Source organism: Rhinolophus ferrumequinum, chromosome 15 (assembly GCF_004115265.2).
Source record: "Rhinolophus ferrumequinum isolate MPI-CBG mRhiFer1 chromosome 15, mRhiFer1_v1.p, whole genome shotgun sequence".
Classification (NCBI taxonomy): Eukaryota; Metazoa; Chordata; class Mammalia; order Chiroptera; family Rhinolophidae; genus Rhinolophus; species Rhinolophus ferrumequinum.
The window spans coordinates 45,524,985-45,543,235 of NC_046298.1; the positions used below are offsets into that span (position 1 = coordinate 45,524,985).

The 18,251-nt window shown below is 49.7% G+C and overlaps 2 protein-coding genes across 3 annotated transcripts; both read right to left on the minus strand.

Annotated features, from left to right (window-relative positions):
• Positions 1-532: 532 nt before the first annotated feature.
• On the minus strand, positions 533-6,987 carry KLK15 (kallikrein related peptidase 15). 2 transcript variants are annotated; one of them, XM_033129622.1, is made up of 6 exons: positions 6,918-6,987; positions 5,579-5,652; positions 2,327-2,483; positions 1,743-2,023; positions 1,501-1,637; positions 533-963 (listed from the first exon to the last, which is right to left on the minus strand). In XM_033129622.1, exons 2-6 carry the CDS (start codon positions 5,619-5,621, stop codon positions 811-813), a joined length of 771 nt encoding a protein of 256 aa, XP_032985513.1. In that variant the 5' UTR covers positions 5,622-5,652; positions 6,918-6,987; the 3' UTR covers positions 533-810. The 2 variants fall into 2 exon arrangements, with proteins under 2 accessions (XP_032985513.1, XP_032985512.1); XM_033129621.1 differs by lacking the exon at positions 6,918-6,987 and adding an exon at positions 6,150-6,285.
• A 9,104-nt stretch (positions 6,988-16,091) lies between these two features.
• On the minus strand, positions 16,092-17,843 carry KLK4 (kallikrein related peptidase 4). Its single transcript, XM_033129653.1, is given in 6 exon segments — positions 16,092-16,538; positions 16,540-16,599; positions 17,159-17,244; positions 17,247-17,278; positions 17,371-17,618; positions 17,821-17,843. Coding segments are annotated over 5 exon segments (453 nt in total). The 5' UTR covers positions 17,556-17,618; positions 17,821-17,843; the 3' UTR covers positions 16,092-16,448.
• Positions 17,844-18,251: the final 408 nt, after the last annotated feature.

The following is an 18,251-nucleotide window of genomic DNA, read 5'->3' on the forward strand; positions in this document are numbered from 1 at the left end:
AAAGGACACAACTTGACTTGGAAAAAAAAAATCCTGGAAGTACACACTGTTCCCCAATAAAGTCCTGTTCTCCTTCCCCAATAAAATCTTAAAAAAAAAACACCACAGGAGCTCACAGGATCCCACCCTCTGCTGTATGTCAGGAAGCTGCCTAAGGAAAGGAGAGTATAGTTCTGGTTGCCATGGCTACCAGGAAGCCCAGAACTAAATCTTGAAGAAAATGAAGTCATTCTTGATTATCCAGTGTGTGCCGTGTTCTTTCACTGGAGTCCAGAGATGTTTAGTATTTTCCCAGTGCCAGCCCTATTTAAATCAGTTTGTATGAATTTCCTCCGTTAATCCTTACAACCCTATGAGGTAATCCCTGTTTTACAGATGGGGAAACTGAGGCTGAGTGAGGTTGGGTCTTTTGCTCAAGATCACACAGCTGATCCTATATTTATTGAGTGAACAGAGCCGTACCTCAAGCCATTTCTCCTCATCTAGGGATCAGGGCAATTGGGTGAAAAGGAACAGTGTACAGAGGATCTGCATTCCCCACCCCGTCCCTGGTGCCCATTTTCCTTCATCCCAGAAGAAGGTTACAGAAACTTTTACAGAGAAACTTGCATCAGTGCTCTCTGTTCTCTTGGTGTTAAACAGGCTGACTTTGAGCACCAGCTCTAGCCTCAGACGGGGCACGTCCTTGGCTAACATCTGGGCCTTGGACAAACGGTGTCTTGAGGGATGACTCAGTTCCGTCCCAGGTTAGAATGGAGCAGCCGTGGGAGCTTCTGCTCAGTCAGAGACACAGGTGACAGGCCAAAAGAGTCAGTTTCTCTTCATGGTATCCCTGATCCAGTCCAAGTAGCTGCAGACTTTGGTGTAGACACCAGGCTTGGTAGTAGTGTCACAGGGGACATCACCCCAGGACACAATGCCCTGCAGGATGCCCCCACACACCAGGGGTCCCCCGGAGTCTCCCTGTGGGGAGAAGGGAATCTTGAGTGACAACCTTCCGATCCAGTGTCCCCACCCCCATCTTAATCACCATTCACAATCTCAATCAAAATCCAACCCCACCCCAACCCAACACAACCAAATACAACTCAGCCAACCCACGTCCAACCTCACCGCATGCAAGCCTAACCCAACCCAGCCCCTACAACTTCTTCCTTTAAAATTAAACCAGTCTTCTACTCAGCCTCACTGCCAACCCCATTCTACCCTCAATTATCATGTTTTTTGCATCCCAAACAAAATTTACCGCCTTCCCCAATTCAACCCTGACATATTTCCCATCTAAAATCAAACCGAAGCCATTCCCTTTCTCAGCTCCAGCCCACACCATCTGGAACCAACCACCACCGCTCCTCCAGTGTAAGCGCTCTTCTTCTCCACCTCCAGACCTACCCCCAGCATCTTCTCCGGCCCAAAGCGAGCAAAACCCGACCCCATCCCAACTCCCAAACCTGTTGCTCTCCCTCTCTCCTCCCGGCACGCCCCCCGTGGGGCTCTGACCTCACAGGAGTCGGTGCCTCCGCCTTCCACGCCTGCACACACCATGGTGCTCATCAGATGGCCTGGGTAGTCCTGGTTACACGATGAGGCCGAGATAATGCTGATGTTGGCGCAATGCAACGTATCTGGGAGATACACTGGGGAGGACAGTGGACTTGGAGTGAATCCAGACAATGTCACCACTTTGTACCCTCTGCCCAAGAGCCCTGGAGAAAGACACCCGGCTCGAGTCTTGCACTCACCTTGTGACATTGGGCTTCCTGTGTTTCCAGCGTTGTCAGATACCAGGCCCCAGCCAGACACCACACAGGTCTCACCGGGCTGGGGGCAACGGGTGGGCAGCGCCACGGGGCGCACTTGACGGGAGAGGCGCGCGGGCCGGGTCAGACGCACCAACATGACGTCGTGGCGGTGGCTGTGTGCTTCATAGTGCGGATGAGGGATGATTCGAGAAACAGCCCTCAGTTGCTCTGGGCCGTCGTGCTTGCGCAGATTGTGCTCCCCCAGCCGCACTCTCATGTTACTGTGCAGGACAGTGATGCCCCGCAAGTGGAGGGAGAGGTAAACAGAAAAATCAAAGAGCAAGAGCGGGCAACCTGGGGTCCCTAGACTCTTTGGGAACCTGGGTCTCCCATGAGCCTCTCCCCAGGGCCCTGTAGACAATAGTTCCAGCCTCTGCCCCGCAGGGACCCACGTGTCCATAGTCATGCACACACCTGGAACTCAACCCTCAGGTTCCAGCTCTTTCTTCCTCAGAATCCAAGATTCTTAGATCCCTAGCCCTTCCCGCCACGCGCCCTCAGGGCCCTGAGCCCTGCCTGTATACCGGGTTTGGCAGTGGGCTGCAGACAGCACCCAGCCTGGAGCGATGAGGGAAGCACCGCAGTTAAAGCGTCCATGTTCGAAGAGGGCCACTTGCCACGGTTGGGAATGGGGCACACACTCCTCGTCTCCCAGCATCTTGCTGTTGTTGTCTTGGGCCCCTGGGGGAGGGGATGGAGGGCGATGTCTGAGACAGAGTCCTCTTTCTTACACCCTACACCTTCCTCGCACCCTGCCCTCAATACATATTTTTCACCTATGCCTTCCCCCAACTTCTTAAGATGTGCCTGCTGTTGATGTTTTAGCACTGCCTTCTCTCTAGCTTTTACGATTGCTGCTTGTTTTCTCCAGAACTGCCCCGTCGTCCCCGCCCCCCACCCATTTGCTATAGGACTCAGAGAGAGAAGACGGGGAAAGGACCAGAGGTCAGGAAGTCCTCTGTGTGGAGTGGAGACAAGGGCCATGGATACAGTCCAGACAGATGGTCACTTGGAACCAGCCAGTCAAGGTCACTGAGCTGTCACACACATCAAATGGATGTGGTCACTCAATATTTATGACACACAGTCTTGGCTCAAGAGTCTGAACGTCTCAGCCAAATGCAGTGTCATACAAGGATGTGGACATGACCACACAATGTCATGGGCAAGGATACAGGCACAACCGGTCTTCCCAACTTGGGAACTGATATGGACAGCGCTTTAAGGTGCAACGCACTTGCGCGTCCGTGGGTTACAGCTTCAAGAATCACAGCACAGGGCTTCATATGTGTACAGGAATGAGGACGGTTAAGACAAGGGTGTGCGTGCATGCACACATGCACACAGACACACACCGTCACAGACACAGATTTGACCTAAATGTACAGTCTCCAGTGTATCCTGCACATACCAGGTCACAGACGTGCACAGTTGCAAATGGGTTCTGGACATACAAGGTAGGGTCCTTACTAAGAGTACACGGAGAAAGACACTGATATGCACTCAAGCCCCCCAAAACTTGTTCACAGACATGGGTCTATAGTATCGTGGTTAAATCTACGGTGAAACCCTTCTGGGTCCAAACATTATCTGTGAGATTTTGAAGAACCTACTTGACCACTTTCCTCATTTGTAAAATGGGATTGTTGTAAGGATTAAATGTGTGTGTGTGTGTGTGTACCTGTATGATGCCTGGCACATTGTAAATGCTAAATAAATATTAGTTAAGGGCCAGCACAGTGGCTCAGGTGGTTGGAGCACTGTCTTTCTAAGGCCAAGGTCATCGGTTCAATTCCCACATGGGCCAGTGAGCTGCGCCCTGTACAGCTAAGATTGTGAACAACGACTGTCCCTGGAGCTGGGCTACCCTGTGTGGCTGTGAATGACCCGCAGCTGGTGTGAGCCACTGGTGGCCGGCATAAGCGGCCACCGTGAGTGGCTGGCGAGAGCTCTGAGCTGCTGTGAACAGCTGACCGAGGACCAGCGACTGACTGCCTCAGCCGCGGGGCAGTGCCAGGCTCATAACACCAGCATGGGCCAGGGAGCTGTGTCCTACATGACCAGACTGAGAAACAACAGCTTGAACCAGAGGTGGGGTGGGGGGTGAAGTGGAAGAAGGGGGAAAAATTAGTTATTTTAAACAAAGGACACATAGATTTATTTATTCAGACATATATGTGGATGTTCAGGCTGTGGACACAAATTTAGCTCAAGTAAGTCAGATGTGTGACCAGACCCAGATAAAAACAGTCAAGGTCAAAACTGTGATTCATTCCCAAGTCACTTTATGGAGATTCAAAGTTATAGATACTGACCCAGAAGGTCAACATTCAGATGTGGACCCACTAGGTCAGACCCCAGGGCAACATCTGGACACAGGGCTGTGCATTCAAGGTCAAGGACATAGCTGGAGACAGAGCAGCCAGGACAGGACACATTTATCCATCTCTAGATCCACCTCAGCCCACAAGTCAGTCACTTGGTGTTCAAGGTCACTCATCGGGTTTCACATATGGGGACCTGGGTCACACGTGTGGGCAGGATGTGGACACACAGGGCCTTGCACTCCCCTCCTGCCATATACAGAGAACTGCACCATACACTGGACCTCAGCAGGGATGTTGTCAAGGTCACAGGACCACGACCCCCTACACGGGGCAACGTGGATATGTCCCCTCAAGGTCACAGCCAGACACACTGACACCCACACCTGGGCAGCACTTCTACAGCCAAGACCAAATGCCCACACTCTCTCTGCTAAGGTCAGGAACTGGGACAAGGGCCCTGGCAGGGCTGGAGGAACGCGGATGTGGTGGACCAGGGGCTTAACCAGGGCAGGGTGGGGTTGCCCTTTAGAGAAGGGCGGAGGGTGCAGGCTGAACAGCTGGGCACCAAGGCTGCACCTGGCCAGTCCAAGCCAGAGGAGGGTGGAGGCCCCAGCTGGCTGCAGCAGGCAGGCGGGAGGTGGAGAGGGGAGAGCAGGGACAGAGCCCAAGGTGAGGCTGGCAGCGGGTTGAAGGGGCCCCCAGGGGCGAGAGGGTCATGTGTGTGTGGGTTAACGAGAGTCCACCCTCAACTCCAGGGTACAGGCATCAGGTTACAATCAATTTCTCCACGGGTGGTGGCTGAATGTGGTCTGGAGTTCTCCTGCCACCTGGGGTCACCTTGGCCTAGTGGCTGCCCCTCTGTGAACCACAGCGCCCTCCCCTGTCAAATGAGGCCAGTAGCCCAGTGCACAGAGGTATTTCCTCGACTAGAAGAACATCCCTAGCGCCGAGCACCGTGTTTGGCACATCCTGCGCACTCAGCAGAGCTAGCACACCCTTACACAGCACGCCCGTGGACCAGGCACCTTCCAGTGCCTCACACGTCTGTTGTTATCTCCGTGGGACAGTTGGGGAACCCAGCAGAGACATTAAGTAACTAGAAAGTGGTAGGGCCCAGAGAGAGGAAGTAATTTCCTCAAGGTCACACAGAAAAGAAGGGGCAGCCCCAGAACACAAACTCAGGTCTGTACCATCGCAGGCCTGTGTCTGTTGTCATGGGCAGTGAGAGGCCCCACGAGCCCTGGGGACTCCACAGCAGTCCCAGGCCCCCCGGTGCTCTTGGGGTAGAGTGAGGACTCAAGGATGTTGCCATGTGGCTGAAGTGGGAGTGAGAAAGGAGGCATCAGACGGTCTCTGGGTAAGGAGGGGCTGGCAGGTTGCAGGGACTGGATATACTCGTGGGGGTGGGGGGTCTAGGGCACAACCCACTCCCACCTGGGTCCACCTCACCTGCAGATGTGAGCAGGAAGGAGAAGATGAGGAGAAGCCACATTGTGGAAGAGGGACCAGGGCTCTGCTGAAGTCTAGGGAGGGGAGAGAGTGAACCGAGGTGAGGCTGGACCCTCCTGCCTCCACCGGAACCCCCCAGACAAAACTTATCCTGCTTAAGAAACTTCTTTTCATCATTCTCGTCCCAAACTCCCACCCCCATCCCGTTCTTCCTCCCTGGTCCCCCACCTCTGAAGGGTCTGCCTTTCTTCCAGGCACTGGGACGGCTGCCCAGGTGTCCCCGCAGCCACTCAGATCCCAACACCATTCCACATGCCCCTGGGTCTCTCTCTGTCTCCAAGGCCCTGGCTCAGAGCACCTTTGCTCCCCAGGCCTTATCCTAGTCTTGGCTCCTGCCTCTCGAGACCCCACCCCCTCCCATTCTTTCCCTCCATTCAAGTTCTTCCCCTCCCCCTCTACCTGACCCCACCGGGTCTTTCTACACCTGGAGTCCATCACTCCTGTTCCTGCTCACAGCCCTCAGGAATCCCCAGAACCCCTAGGATAAAATCCCAGCCTCCCCCAGCCTCACTTTTGAGGACATGATGGCTTCTCCCCTTCCAGGTTTCTCATGACCTTGCCCTTCTAGACATAGCTGATTCTTCCATTTTCCTTCCTGCAATTTCATGCCTCCATGCTTTTGCTTGGGCCGTTCCTCCTTCCAGAAATGCTATTCCCTTCAAGGTCCATTGCCTCCTTGAGGTCTTTTCTGACCTCTCCCAGTCAGTGGCGTCTGTCTCCACCAGACTGAGAACCCTTTGAGAGGCTGCCCAGCACTGCCCGCAAGCTTCCAAATTCATCTTCCAAATTCCTATTTTCTCTCTGAGGCTCAGCCTCCACCTCTTCTGGGAAGCCCTGATACCTCACAGGTATCTCTGCTGGGTCCCACAGTGGTGCCTTTTCTGCCTCCATCACAGCACAGATCCCCAGGAATGCTCAGATCGAGTTCTCTCTGTGTCCCCAGCAGCCTGGGATCTGGCACATGGGACGCCTCAGGGAGTTGTGCTGAGCTGAACTGAACCGGTGATAACTCCTGACCCTGTTCTGGGCTCCAGTACAAGCGTTTCCAGGGACGTCCTCCTGATTCACTTCATTCCCTCCCCCACCCTAATGCAGCTCCTTCTTGCATCTCCAGGACGTTTTCTTGGTTCAGGTTCAACTCGAGGCTCCAGTAAAGGACACATGGACCTACCCAAGTGCCCTGACACTTAACTCCCTCAGGGTGATCCATGTCTCCCTGCCCCCAAGGCAGACCGTGTCTCCCCTCACACTGCCCCCAATCCTGTCCCAAAGATCTCACCCCCTCCAGGTCCTCCAGCAGCATTTGGGGCAGCTTGGGTGTCAGAAGAAAGGGAGCAGACACCTGAATGTCTGAATTTATAAGCTTCCAGTCCCACCCGGATCTGGGGAGGTAGGGTAGGGTGGGGTGGGTGGTGGCTGAGAGTCGACTTTACAGGCTGGACGCCTAGGTGGCTGGTGGGGTGGGGTACCAGGCCTAATGAGCATTTATTGGGCTGAAACTCTTGTCTGAGTCTACAAGGGGGAATTCCCTGCCAGGGGCAGTTCCTCAAGGGGGAGGAGGCAGGAGGGCAAGAGTTGAAAATTGGAGGAAATTAAAATACAGAGCCTGGATTCTGGAGCCTATAATCTGGAATATGGAGTATAGAAACTGGATTCTAGAGTTATGCTTCTTGTGCCTGGCATAGGGTTCTGGATCTTGAATTCTGCACCTGAATCTGGAGCTACAATTCTGAATTCTGGACCCTCAATTCTGGATTCTGGATCTTCGATCTCTAATTCTGGGTTCTGGATCTTGGATTCTGGATCTTGTTCTCTGTCTCTGGATCCAAATCTCTGGATCTTGGGTTCTGGACCTTGAGTTCTGGATCTCCAGTTCTGAATTCTAAATTTGGGGGTCTAGAGTTGGGCTTTCATGACCTGAAGTCTAGAGTGTGGATTTTGGAGTGGTCTGTGTTCTGGAGTTTGGGTGTGGAAACTGGATCCTGGAGTCTGGCCTTTGAGTGACAGGTCTCAGACTTGGATTCTAGATCCTTGGCCTTTGAATCTAGAGTTCAAACTAGAAGTCTGGAGTCTGGTATTTGCAATCTAGAACTTGAGGTAAGAAACCTTCACACCTGCTGTGTGAAGCCTGGGGCTAGAGTACAAATGGTAGATTTTGGATTTTGAATTTTGGAGTCTGGACCTTAGAGTCTAGGTCTAAACTCTGAGGTTTCATGGGTTTACTTTGGAATGTGAAGTCTGGAGTTTCAAATCTGCATGGTGCACTTAAGAAGCTGGACTGGGAGACATGAGCCTGGCTTTTATGAATCTTAGATTCTTAGAATCTTGACTCTAGAGTATGAATTTGGAGACTGGAAGACAGGAGTCTTTATTCTGGATGCTGCAGTCTTGATTCTGGGTTCTGAGGCTTGAAATCAGGATTCTGCTTTCGGGAGGCTGAAGATCATCACTAAGATGACCCAAGGCTTTGCGAAGTTGAAGTTGTGTTACAGGGCCTCAGAACGCTAGAGGGCCCTGAACAATTGTCTAGAGTCTATCTTGCCTTGTTTAACTAATAATGAGGCACAGAAAGCAGGAGGCACTGACCTCAGATCACCCAGTCGGTGAAGGATGGGACCTATTATAAGTATGGTCACTCCCTATGTCTGGGAAGCCATCACCTTTATGGGAAGGGGTGCAAAATGGGGGCTGACTGCTTAGGAGATCAGTGGCCAATATCTACGGGTCCCTGGCCCTTGATTTCCCCAAGGAAATATGGGAGAATGATGGCATCTAAATCCCCATGCGTGGCGGAGGCTCACAACCAGAGTCTGCTTGTCCAGTCGGTAGGAGGGCACCCCATCCTCACAAGAGGTGACATCAGTGCCCCTCCTCCCGCCCAGTCTGGCGAGTCAGACTTGGCCGATGGGTGTCCTCCTGGCCAGCTCCCCAGATGTTCTTCACCTCTGCCGAGGCCTGAGTCCTGCCCTCTATCCTGCTCCTCCTCCTCTCAAGTCTTTCATCAACTCCGGTGGCTCAACCACCAACCAGGAGCATCTCCTTCATCTGACCCTGAACTCTTGCCTCGGGCAGCCACCTGCTCCTGGGAAGCCCCTCTCACTCACTGTGAACTAACTCACTCCTCTTTCCCCAAACTCTCCTCCTCCCATGTTCCCCATGTCAGGGATACCCCCACCATCCACCCAGTCATGTGACCAGACCCCACAACCCACTGGTCCCCAATGGAAGTCCCTCCTGTCCCTGCTTCTCTTGGCCCCATTTTCTCCTTGGCCTGGCCACAGCTCAGGCGTCCTGCTCTGCCTGGCCTCCCACATTCCAGTCTGTCCCCTCCATCTATCATCAAGTGGCCGCAGAAGGTTCTCTACACTTAGAGCTGACCCCACCCCTCCCCTGCTCCCAGCCCTTCCATGGTGACTAACTCCTCATCGTCCCTGGACAAGGTCCCTGCCCTCAGCCTGGCATTTGAGGCCCTTTGGATCCCCCTGCCACAACAAGCCTTATCTTGAACCCCCTTTCCCAGGGAGATAGTCCTTGGAGAGGTCTGGGGGCCCAGACTCCAGGGTACGAGGGGTTAGAGGTGAGGAACCAGGTTGGGTCTGGCCGCAGCCCTGCTTCTGCCTGGTTTCTATTCTGGCATCCAGACCACCTCTGGCGTGTGGACCTGGAGCTCCTGCCCAACATTTTGTGTGTCTGATCTTAGTCTCAAAAGAGCAAAGTCCCTCATGCTGGGCGCTGAGGAAGCCGGGAACTGTGGGCAGTGCTGAGCAGAAGCAGGACATGGTCTGACTGTTCACAGGCCCCCTCTGGCGTCTGTGTGACGCAGACTACAGAGGTGAGGAGAGGCAGAGGGCCCGGAGCGGGAGTGAATATGGGACTGACCAGGGGCGTGGGAGGGAGGGAAGGAGAAGGTGTCCACTCCCAACTCGTCTAAAGCAAGCCCCCAGGATTTGCTGCCTGAGTGCAGGAGGGAATGAGAGGCAGCAAGCAGTCAAGGATGATCCTGAGTTTTGACCTGAGTGACACCCGAGCAACTCCAAGGAGACATGTATGCCCGCCACCCCACACATCTGCTGCCCCCCACTCCATGCTCACCAAGTCCACTGGAGCCCACAGTTTTCCACTGATCTGCTCATCTTCCATCCCAGGGTTCTCCAGTCCCTGTCACTTGGCTGCGCTTTCCTCTCCTTCATCAACCCTCCCCAAACCTAGTCCCTCCTCCCCCGACTCATGGATGTTCCCTCAATCCCCCTGCCCCAATCCCAGGTCAGGCCGTGTTCCCACAGGACCCTCACCCCCAGCCTTCTTCACAGCCCCCGGCCTCAGTCTTCCTCTTCAGTCCATCCCCACCAATTCCAGAAGGTCATTCTTATCTCAGAACTGGCTTTGCCCATGCATGCTCACCCCCCTTCCATGGTACCCCAGGGCCCTGGGGAGGGCTGCCCCAGTGGGAGAAAGCTTCCTGCAAGAGGTGACATTTGATAGGAGCCCTGAGGGTGGGAGGTCCCGTAGATGGAGGCCCCTCCTCTTCCCTGCTGACCTACCCGCAAGGACTGTCCTCCCGAGCCCTGCCGCCCTGCACAGAAACTGGACGCTGACATCCCACTGCCATTGGCCAGGACTTGAACCACTATCCCTCCTGTTGGAATCCCACTACATTCCTCTAGGAGAGAAGTCTGGAGACAACGGTGTCTTTCCTCGTAGCTGGGGAGTCACTGTGTGTGATCTGAGAGCCCAGATCCTAGAGCCGAGGCTTTGCAGGCAGAACCTGAGCCTCACTGACCTCACTCTCCTCCTACGCCGTGGGGGACAGAGGGCTCTCTGGCCTGCCATGGCATGCTTCAAGGGAGCATTGCATCTAACTCATTCCCGTGTGCCACACTCAATAGCCCTGTTATCTACACCAGAGTGTCGTTGAACTGGAAGTAGGTTGAGGACACTACAGAGCACAGCACTTAAATGTCCCCACCCATCCCTTACCCTCAATAAAACTGAATACGCATCAAGTTCTTGCATTTTACAGTCTTTCTAGACGCAGGCTACCTGGCAGCACAGGGCCCTCCCAGGAGATGAAATGACGGCTTTCCCAGCCCTCCCAACCTTATGTCCTGAGCTTGGAGTCAGAGGTGGGGAGGGAAGGGAAGGCACAGAGACAGGTGTAGGCCAGCGGTTCTCAAACTGGGGAAATTCTGCCCACCTCCTGCCACCCCCCGGGCACCTAGGCAATGTCTGGAGACATCTTCTCACACAGCTTCTTTAAAGACACACAGAGGCGAATGGCCCTGTTATTTGTAGGACGGATGGGTGTCCACCCTCGGAGCATGGACAGTGACACATGGTGGATGCCGTCCATGGAGCACTGAGCAGAAGCTGGAGTACTACACTGCAGTGCACACCAAGGATGGACCTTCCAACCTGCAAACCTTCAAACCTGTAGCTGTATCAGTCAGGGATATCCAGAACAGCAGAACCAATAGCGGTGTGTGTGTGTGTGTGTGTGTGTGTGTGTGTGTGTGTGTGTGTGTGAAAGAGAGAGAGAGAGAGAGAGAGAGTTGGAGATTTGTTTTTGTTTTAAGGAATAAGGAATTGGCTTACACATTAGATGTCTCCTTGGAGTTGCTCAGGTAGACCTAAGGTTAAAAATTCAGGTGAGAATTGATGTTGCAGTCCTGAATCCGAAATTTCAGGGAAGTCCAACTGACTGGAAACTCAGGCAAGATTCTATGTTTCAGTTTTGAGGCAGAGTTTCTGCTCCCGAGAACCTCATTTTTTGGCCTTTAAGGCCTTCAACTGATTAGACGAGGCCCACCTACACTACGGACCTAATTGGCTTTATTTCAAGACAAGTGATGGAGATGTTAATCACACCTGCAAAACACCTTCACAGCAACATCTGGACTAGTGTTTAACCAAACAACTGGGTACCTTAACTTAGCCAAGTTAACGCATAAAATTAACCATCACAGTCTTCACACTTGTTACTTGGCATCCAATGCATCTCATTAAACCCTACTCGGCCCCTAAATAAAACCATCCTTCTGCCTTACATGGTGTAAGTATCCTGCGTACAACTGAAAACCCACTAATCTTTTCCTACCAAGTCCTTGGGTGATGTTCACTCTTTTCCTTGATATCCTGTAACTTAAACACTGTGATGTAATGTTAATACACTTTATGGTAAGTGGTAAGTGGGTAAGAGAGGGAAGGAAACAAGGATATATACACACACAGGAAAACATATTCATAACAAAATAAAGAAAATGTATAACAATTACCATCCTCATTTAACTAACCTGTCTCATGATTGATTGTAGCTGGTATTTCCATTTACCCTTTTCCACCACTCATTCCATCTTTCCTTTGCCCTCAGCAAGCACCTCAGCTGACCTTGCTTCTTTGCCTGGAGGGTAAACTCAAATTTTCATGCTTGAAGAGTCTGGGCCATTAGTGGTCCTGCCTGAACTGGGCTGTGCTTCTCCATCACCTTTAATCCTAGCGCATGGTAGTAGTAAGAGACGCCTAAGAGATCTTTTGGGTTCCAGACACACTCTTCCTTATTTCCATTGTGGAAAAACGGTCCAATTTCCCCTTGGTGATCAGGATCAATCACCCCACCCAGAATAGTAACTGCTTTCTTTGCCTGTTGATTCAGAAGCATGAGGAGCCCAAGGTGGCCAGGTAGTCTTCACTTTCAGTTTAATAGAATTATTATTGTATCTACTAGTGGACGTATTCCTTCCTTTGGAACTAAGACCTAGAGACCAGTAGAGCATAAGGTCCCAGAGACAAGAAGCAAACATTGTGTTAGTGGATCACTAAGAGTAACAGTGCGTGGGGCCACTTCCATTTCCAACCTCCACCCCCTGATTCCTGCATGCACCCATGACAGGCAGGCAGCGTGGGTCCAACGCCTGGTTCTGCTACTATACAGTTGGGCACCTTTGGCAAATTCCTTACGTCTCATTTTTCTCATCTGTAAAATGGGTTAAAAGTATTGTCTAGAGCTAGCTGTCCAATACAGTAGCCATAAGCTATACGAGTATGTGGCTATTTAAATGAAAATTAATTAAAATTAAACAAAAATTAAAATTCAGTCCTCCAGTTGCATACATCCCATTTCAACTGCTCAATAGCAGCTGTATGTGGTGATGGCTACAGTTTCTCTGGATAACTCTGACTCATACAATTTTTGTGACCAAGAGTGGTTCTGGAGAAACAGAAACTTTTGAATGTGCTTTGTGACTTGGTTCTAGGGCTTCTGGATGGTTTTCTAATACAACTACATTTGAAGGCATTAACGACTCTGTTTCCAGTAGTAAAGAGAGCATTGAAAGTCGGTAGTGTGACGTGACAATAGAGACACCAAAATATCACCATTGAATAGTCCTAATCAAATCCTTTCAAGAGGCAACATCATGCATGGCATGTGTAGAACACCTTAGAATATTTTTTCAAACTAACAAGTATAATGTGTCTGCTTCCCACACCTTTTGATATGTACTATTTCTACTTATCATTCAGTTGTAAGTATTTTAAAACTTCCACTTTGAATTTTTCATCCATTTTTTCCCCATTATGATTTAATTTTCATCATGAATTATTCCGATGATGGTTGGGTTTTGACTTCTGCCTGTGGGTGTTATGTCAGTGTGCTAACTGAATATTAATTTTCTTGCCTCACGGTTGGAGAACACGGTCTGTGTGATATCACATTGTTTTCACGATAATTGTGTTGAAATCTCACACTTTCATGGAGCGATTGGTCCATTTCTCCCTGTGGTCGTACTAATGTTTTATGTTAAGGATTATGAAGCTATTTTATTAGGAATATTCAAGTTGAGAATTGTTGCTTTGTTATAAATTGTATTACTTTGTAGCAATCCACTCTAATAATGATTTTAATATTAATACTTAATTTGACTGATATTAATAAAGCTATACTGCCTTTCTTAGGGGTAAAATTTTTTGGTAAATCTTTTTTCATCTTCTGCTTTCAAATTTTCTATGAGTTTTTGGTGTGTCTTTTGTAAAGAGCATATAACAGCCTTTTACACTCTGATTTGAGTTTAACCATTTGCATTTATTGTGATGATTGATATGTTCGGCACTTTTCATAACATTATCTTGCTTTTGAGTGTCCTGCTTTTCCTACGCTTCCTATCTTTTTTTGGATTATTTGATTTTGTTAGTTTTTTTCCCCTTACTTCATTTTCCTCTTTCTGTTTGTTTGGAATACGTATACCCTAGTTCTATTCTTTTGTGATCACCCTTGATATTTTATTATGCATGTTCATCTTAACAAGGTCTCAAATGAAAGACTATTTTAGCACCCCCTGCATCCCAAAGCAATCAAGGACCTGAGAAATACATTCATCACCCTCTTCCTGTTTGCAAGCTATTGTTTTCCAGGATTTTAGTCCTGTCTCTTTTTAAAAATCACCCCTTAGATATTGTCATTTTACGCAGGCAGTGTTTTTTTGGAATAATCATCATATATGTCATTTTATGTGTTCACCATGCCTTTTGCATCTCAGGCTGCTTTTCTAGGATCATTTACCCTCTTGTTTAAGTGTATCTTCTAATAGAAGTTTCTTTAGTGAGGACGAGGGTGCCCGGAACAAGGGGTTGGGGGCAGTGCCCTAGGGGTGACCCCTCACCCTGACTCTCAGGCTACCTTCACTCAACCTCTAACAGTTCATTCTCCAATTCTGGGGGCCTCTCTCTCTCAGGGTTTATCTTTTCTTTCTTTTTCTAGGCAGGTATATTCTGCTCTGCTTATTTTAATGTCTTAGAGTTCATTAATTTTCAGGTGTCTTTCAGATACCTTGCAGATATCTTGGTGATAAATGCTCTTACTTTCTGTTTATGTATAAATGACTTTATTTCCTCCTCCATCTTGCAAGGTATTTTTACCGAGTGTAGAATTTTAGGTCAACAGTTATAGTTTTGCGACATGATAAATACATAATCCCACTTTTGTCTCTCCTTCTGGCTTCCATTATTGTCGTTGAGAATTCTGCTGTCTTTCTAATTTTTCTTCTTTATGGATGATTTATCCTTTCTTATTCTTTTTAATATTGTCTCTTTGTTTTGAATGCTCTGAAGTTTCTCTATGTTGTGTCCAGACAAAAATATTTTTTGTTATCTTGCTCAGAATGCCTTGGGCTTCCTGCATTCCTATTTTCAATAGTTTTATTATCTTTTTAAACATTGTTTTCCCTCTCTTCTATTCTTCCCTCTGGGGGATGTTCACTATACTTATACCCTCTCATTCTGTTGTCCAAATATTTTAACATCTCTTTTATGTTTTCCATCTTTTTGTCTCTATGCATTGTGACTAATTTCTTCTAACATATCTTGCAGTTCGTTGATACTTTCTTCAGTTTTGTCAAATTTGCTCTATAATTTTTTAATAATTTAAAAATATTTACAAGTATATTCTTAATTTTTAGAGCTTACATTTGTTCTTTATTTCAAATTTTGTTTAGTCACAAAATCATCTAGTTAACTACTGTAAGTCAAATTTGTTCAAACTTCCTCAATTACCTCCCTCCCTCTCTCTCTTTTTTTTTTTTGTCATTTGGATGATTTAAATCAGGATGTGAAGAAATCCAACTTATTGCATTTGATTGATGAGTCCTTTGAGTCTCTTTATTTCTTTAAATGCTTCTTGCATAAGCTGTTCTATATTCTGAATATAACAGCCTCTAACATCTGCCATCCTCAAAGCCTTATGTCTGTTGTTTATTCTGCTCATTTTGAGGCATAGTGGGTTTCCTTCTCTGGTGTTTGCTAATTTTTAGGCTTGTTGGTAGTACTGAGAGCCTAAATTGGGAGTGGGAAAATTTTTTACCGGAAGGGATTTGCTTCTCTTTCTTCCAGAAACCAGGGTTCTCCTTGCCCTGGAAGCACCCCAACTTCCATGAGAGTCTCAGCTCAGACCAGCAGTTCCAGGCTGTCCACTGCTGCCCTCAAGACCAGCCCCAACTCAGTTTTCTTGTAGCAGCACTTCCACCCGCAGGCAGCCTGACCTCTTCTGGCCTCCCGGTCTCCAGCCTGAAACATGATTTCTGGAAAAGACTAGTTCTTTGAGGCACTGCTGGTTTCATAAAAGATAGGGAGAGTTTCAAGGATCCCCAGGCTCAAAAAATTCACGACTCTGTCCTCAGTCTCCTCTATCTCTGCCCTCGGTCTCCATATCTTTCACCCAGAGCAGCCCTCTCCACGATTCTCCCCCACCAGTCTCCAGCTACAGCAGCAGGGTCCTAAGGCAGATCAGAATGAAAAATTCTTAAAATGCATTTAAGAAGACAAAACAAAAATAGGTCAGCTAAAGCTAAATAAACTAAGCAAGAAAATCCCACTCATTTGCCATTTGCTGACAGGACTTTTTAGAAATTACACAACATCCACAGAATGAGTTTCTCCTAGTCTCCCAGGTATGTCTCCTTCCTTTGGGATCCTGTTGTCCTCCTGACCAAGACTCCCATTTCCCAGATGGGAAGAAGCCCAAAGAGGGAAAGCTATTTGCTGGAATCCTTTGAATGGGAATGGAAGCAAAGAGGACAGTTCGAACAGAGCTGGTTCTTCCCTTAGACTTTATTTCTGGGTTTAGGAAAAAGGGACAAAAAAGGTGAAAAAGCAGCTTTTTCTACCACTGGTAAGGCTGGGTCAATATTGTGCCACTAGGGGGCATTGTGCACAAGAATCCGTTTTTGGTGGGATTAGACTCCTGGGGCTGAGGGAGGAGCTGGGAACTCAGATTCTTGAATTCCTTCCGCAGCATATATTTGGGGGTTCAATTTCCTGCGTCCTAGTCCTGGCTGGTTTTCTGTATCCAGTCAGTGAACTTGAAGAGGTTGGTGTAGATGCCTGGCACGTTCCATTGGCCACACGGGGTCTTTTCCAAAAGACATGAGGCCCGGCAGAAGCTCGTTGCAGACAAGGGGGCCCCCAGAGTCACTCTGTTGTTGGTAAGAATCCAAAACACAGAGAGGTGGAGATAGATATGAGATCACAAAGCAACCGGATGAGACAGAGAGACAAAGACAGGAAAAAATAAAGACAGAAAAATAAAGACACCCACCAGCGGTTTCACTCCAGTGCCCTGTCTGCACTTAATTCTGCTCCCCTATATTCTAACAGCTGGCCGGGTTTTCTGGAGTTTGTTCTTGTTCTGTCTTTGTGTCTTGTTTCTCTGTTTCAGTAACTTCCAGAGTCTTTGTGCCTCTCTGCATCTCTCTATATACTGTTTTTCCCCCCTATTTTTCTTTGCCTTTCATCTTTCAATCTCTCTTGGTGTGTGTGTGTGTGTGTTTCTGTCTCCCTATGTCTCTCTCTTTCTGTTTCTTTCTTTCCTTCTGCTTCTCTTTATTCTGCTGTTTATTTCTCTCTGTTTCTCCCAGTCTTTCTCGTCGGTTGTCACCATCTCCTCACGTTTCTTTCTCACCACGTGTCCCTGTCGCCCTCCCTTCTCCATCTCTCCCTGGACCTCCTCCCATCACCTCTTCCCTCGTCTCTCACAAAGCCGGAGTCCTTTCCATCCTGTCCTCCAGCACAGAACATGCTGGGGTGGTAGTCGGGGGCAGAGGTGGTGTTGCAGACACCCCCGAGATAGCCGCGCATTGGAGCATTTTGGGCAGGCTGCCTGGAACGCAGAGCTCTGGGTCAGCCCCTCGGGACCGGCACGAAACCCCTCAGAGAAGGCAGACAACCTACACTCATGAGTTCAGCACCCCCCAGCAGACCCCCGGCCAGACACGACGCAAGAATTTCCAGGGATCACGCATTGGAAGGCGATCCTGAGGTGCTGGATAGGGTCAGGCTGGAGCACCGGCTCTTTCAGCTCGATGAACATGAGGTCGTTGGCCATAGCAGGTTTGTCATACTCGGGGTGCTTTATGATGAGGCTGGTCTCCATCACTCGGCTGCCTGGCTCTTGGTGGTCCTCAAGACTGTGCGGCCCAGCCCGATGGTAAAGGCGCTGGGGGAACAGGGGACAGGTGAGTTTTGGGGCAACTACACTGTTATCTCCATACTCGCCCTGAACCCCAACCCCACGTCTGTCCCCTTACCCAACCTCAAACTTCTCTCTAAGCATGGCGCTAAGAGGTACTCACTCAACCGGGATCTCAAATTGTCATTCACAATCAATAACCCAGAGACAGCAATTGGCCTTAACTCACCAGCGACTCAGCAGCTGAGCTGAGATTTCAACCCAGGGCTGGGGCCTTCCAAATCCACAGCTGCCGCGTCCCTCCCAGAGCGGTTCCCAGGTTAGCGCGGGAGGCTGAGTCCTCTCAGCTAACGTCCCCCCAGGCCCCAGGCCCGCCCTGTCCTGCACTCACCCGCAGAAACAGTGTGCGGCTGACAGAACCCACTGGGGATGCACCTGGACGCCTCCGAAGCTCAGTTCGTCTTCCTCGAACAGCGCCGCCTGCGGGGCTGCGAGTGCGGGTTGAGGTCCTCGCGGTTTACGATGGGGCGGATCCGGTAAGAGGCGCAGTATCCTGAGGGCGGAGTTAGGGCTGGGGGCGGGCCCAGAATGGAACAAAAACTTCTGGGGGCGGGTTTCGGTGCAGAGGCGTGGTCAGGGTTAGGGGGCTGACTCAGGAGG

What these genes read in the sequence shown, in the direction of transcription:
- KLK15 (XM_033129621.1), bottom strand. Translation starts at nt 6,190, where the DNA reads ATGAGAAACCTGGAAGGGGAGAAGCCATCATGTCCTCAAAA. An exon ending in AAGCCATCATGTCCTCAAAA is followed by an intron (nt 5,653 to 6,149) that starts GTGAGGCTGGGG and finishes TCCCCTCCCTAG; the next exon opens with ACTTCAGCAGAGCCCTGGTC. An exon ending in AGGAAGCCCAATGTCACAAG is followed by an intron (nt 1,638 to 1,742) that starts GTGAGTGCAAGA and finishes TGTCCTCCCCAG; the next exon opens with TGTATCTCCCAGATACGTTG.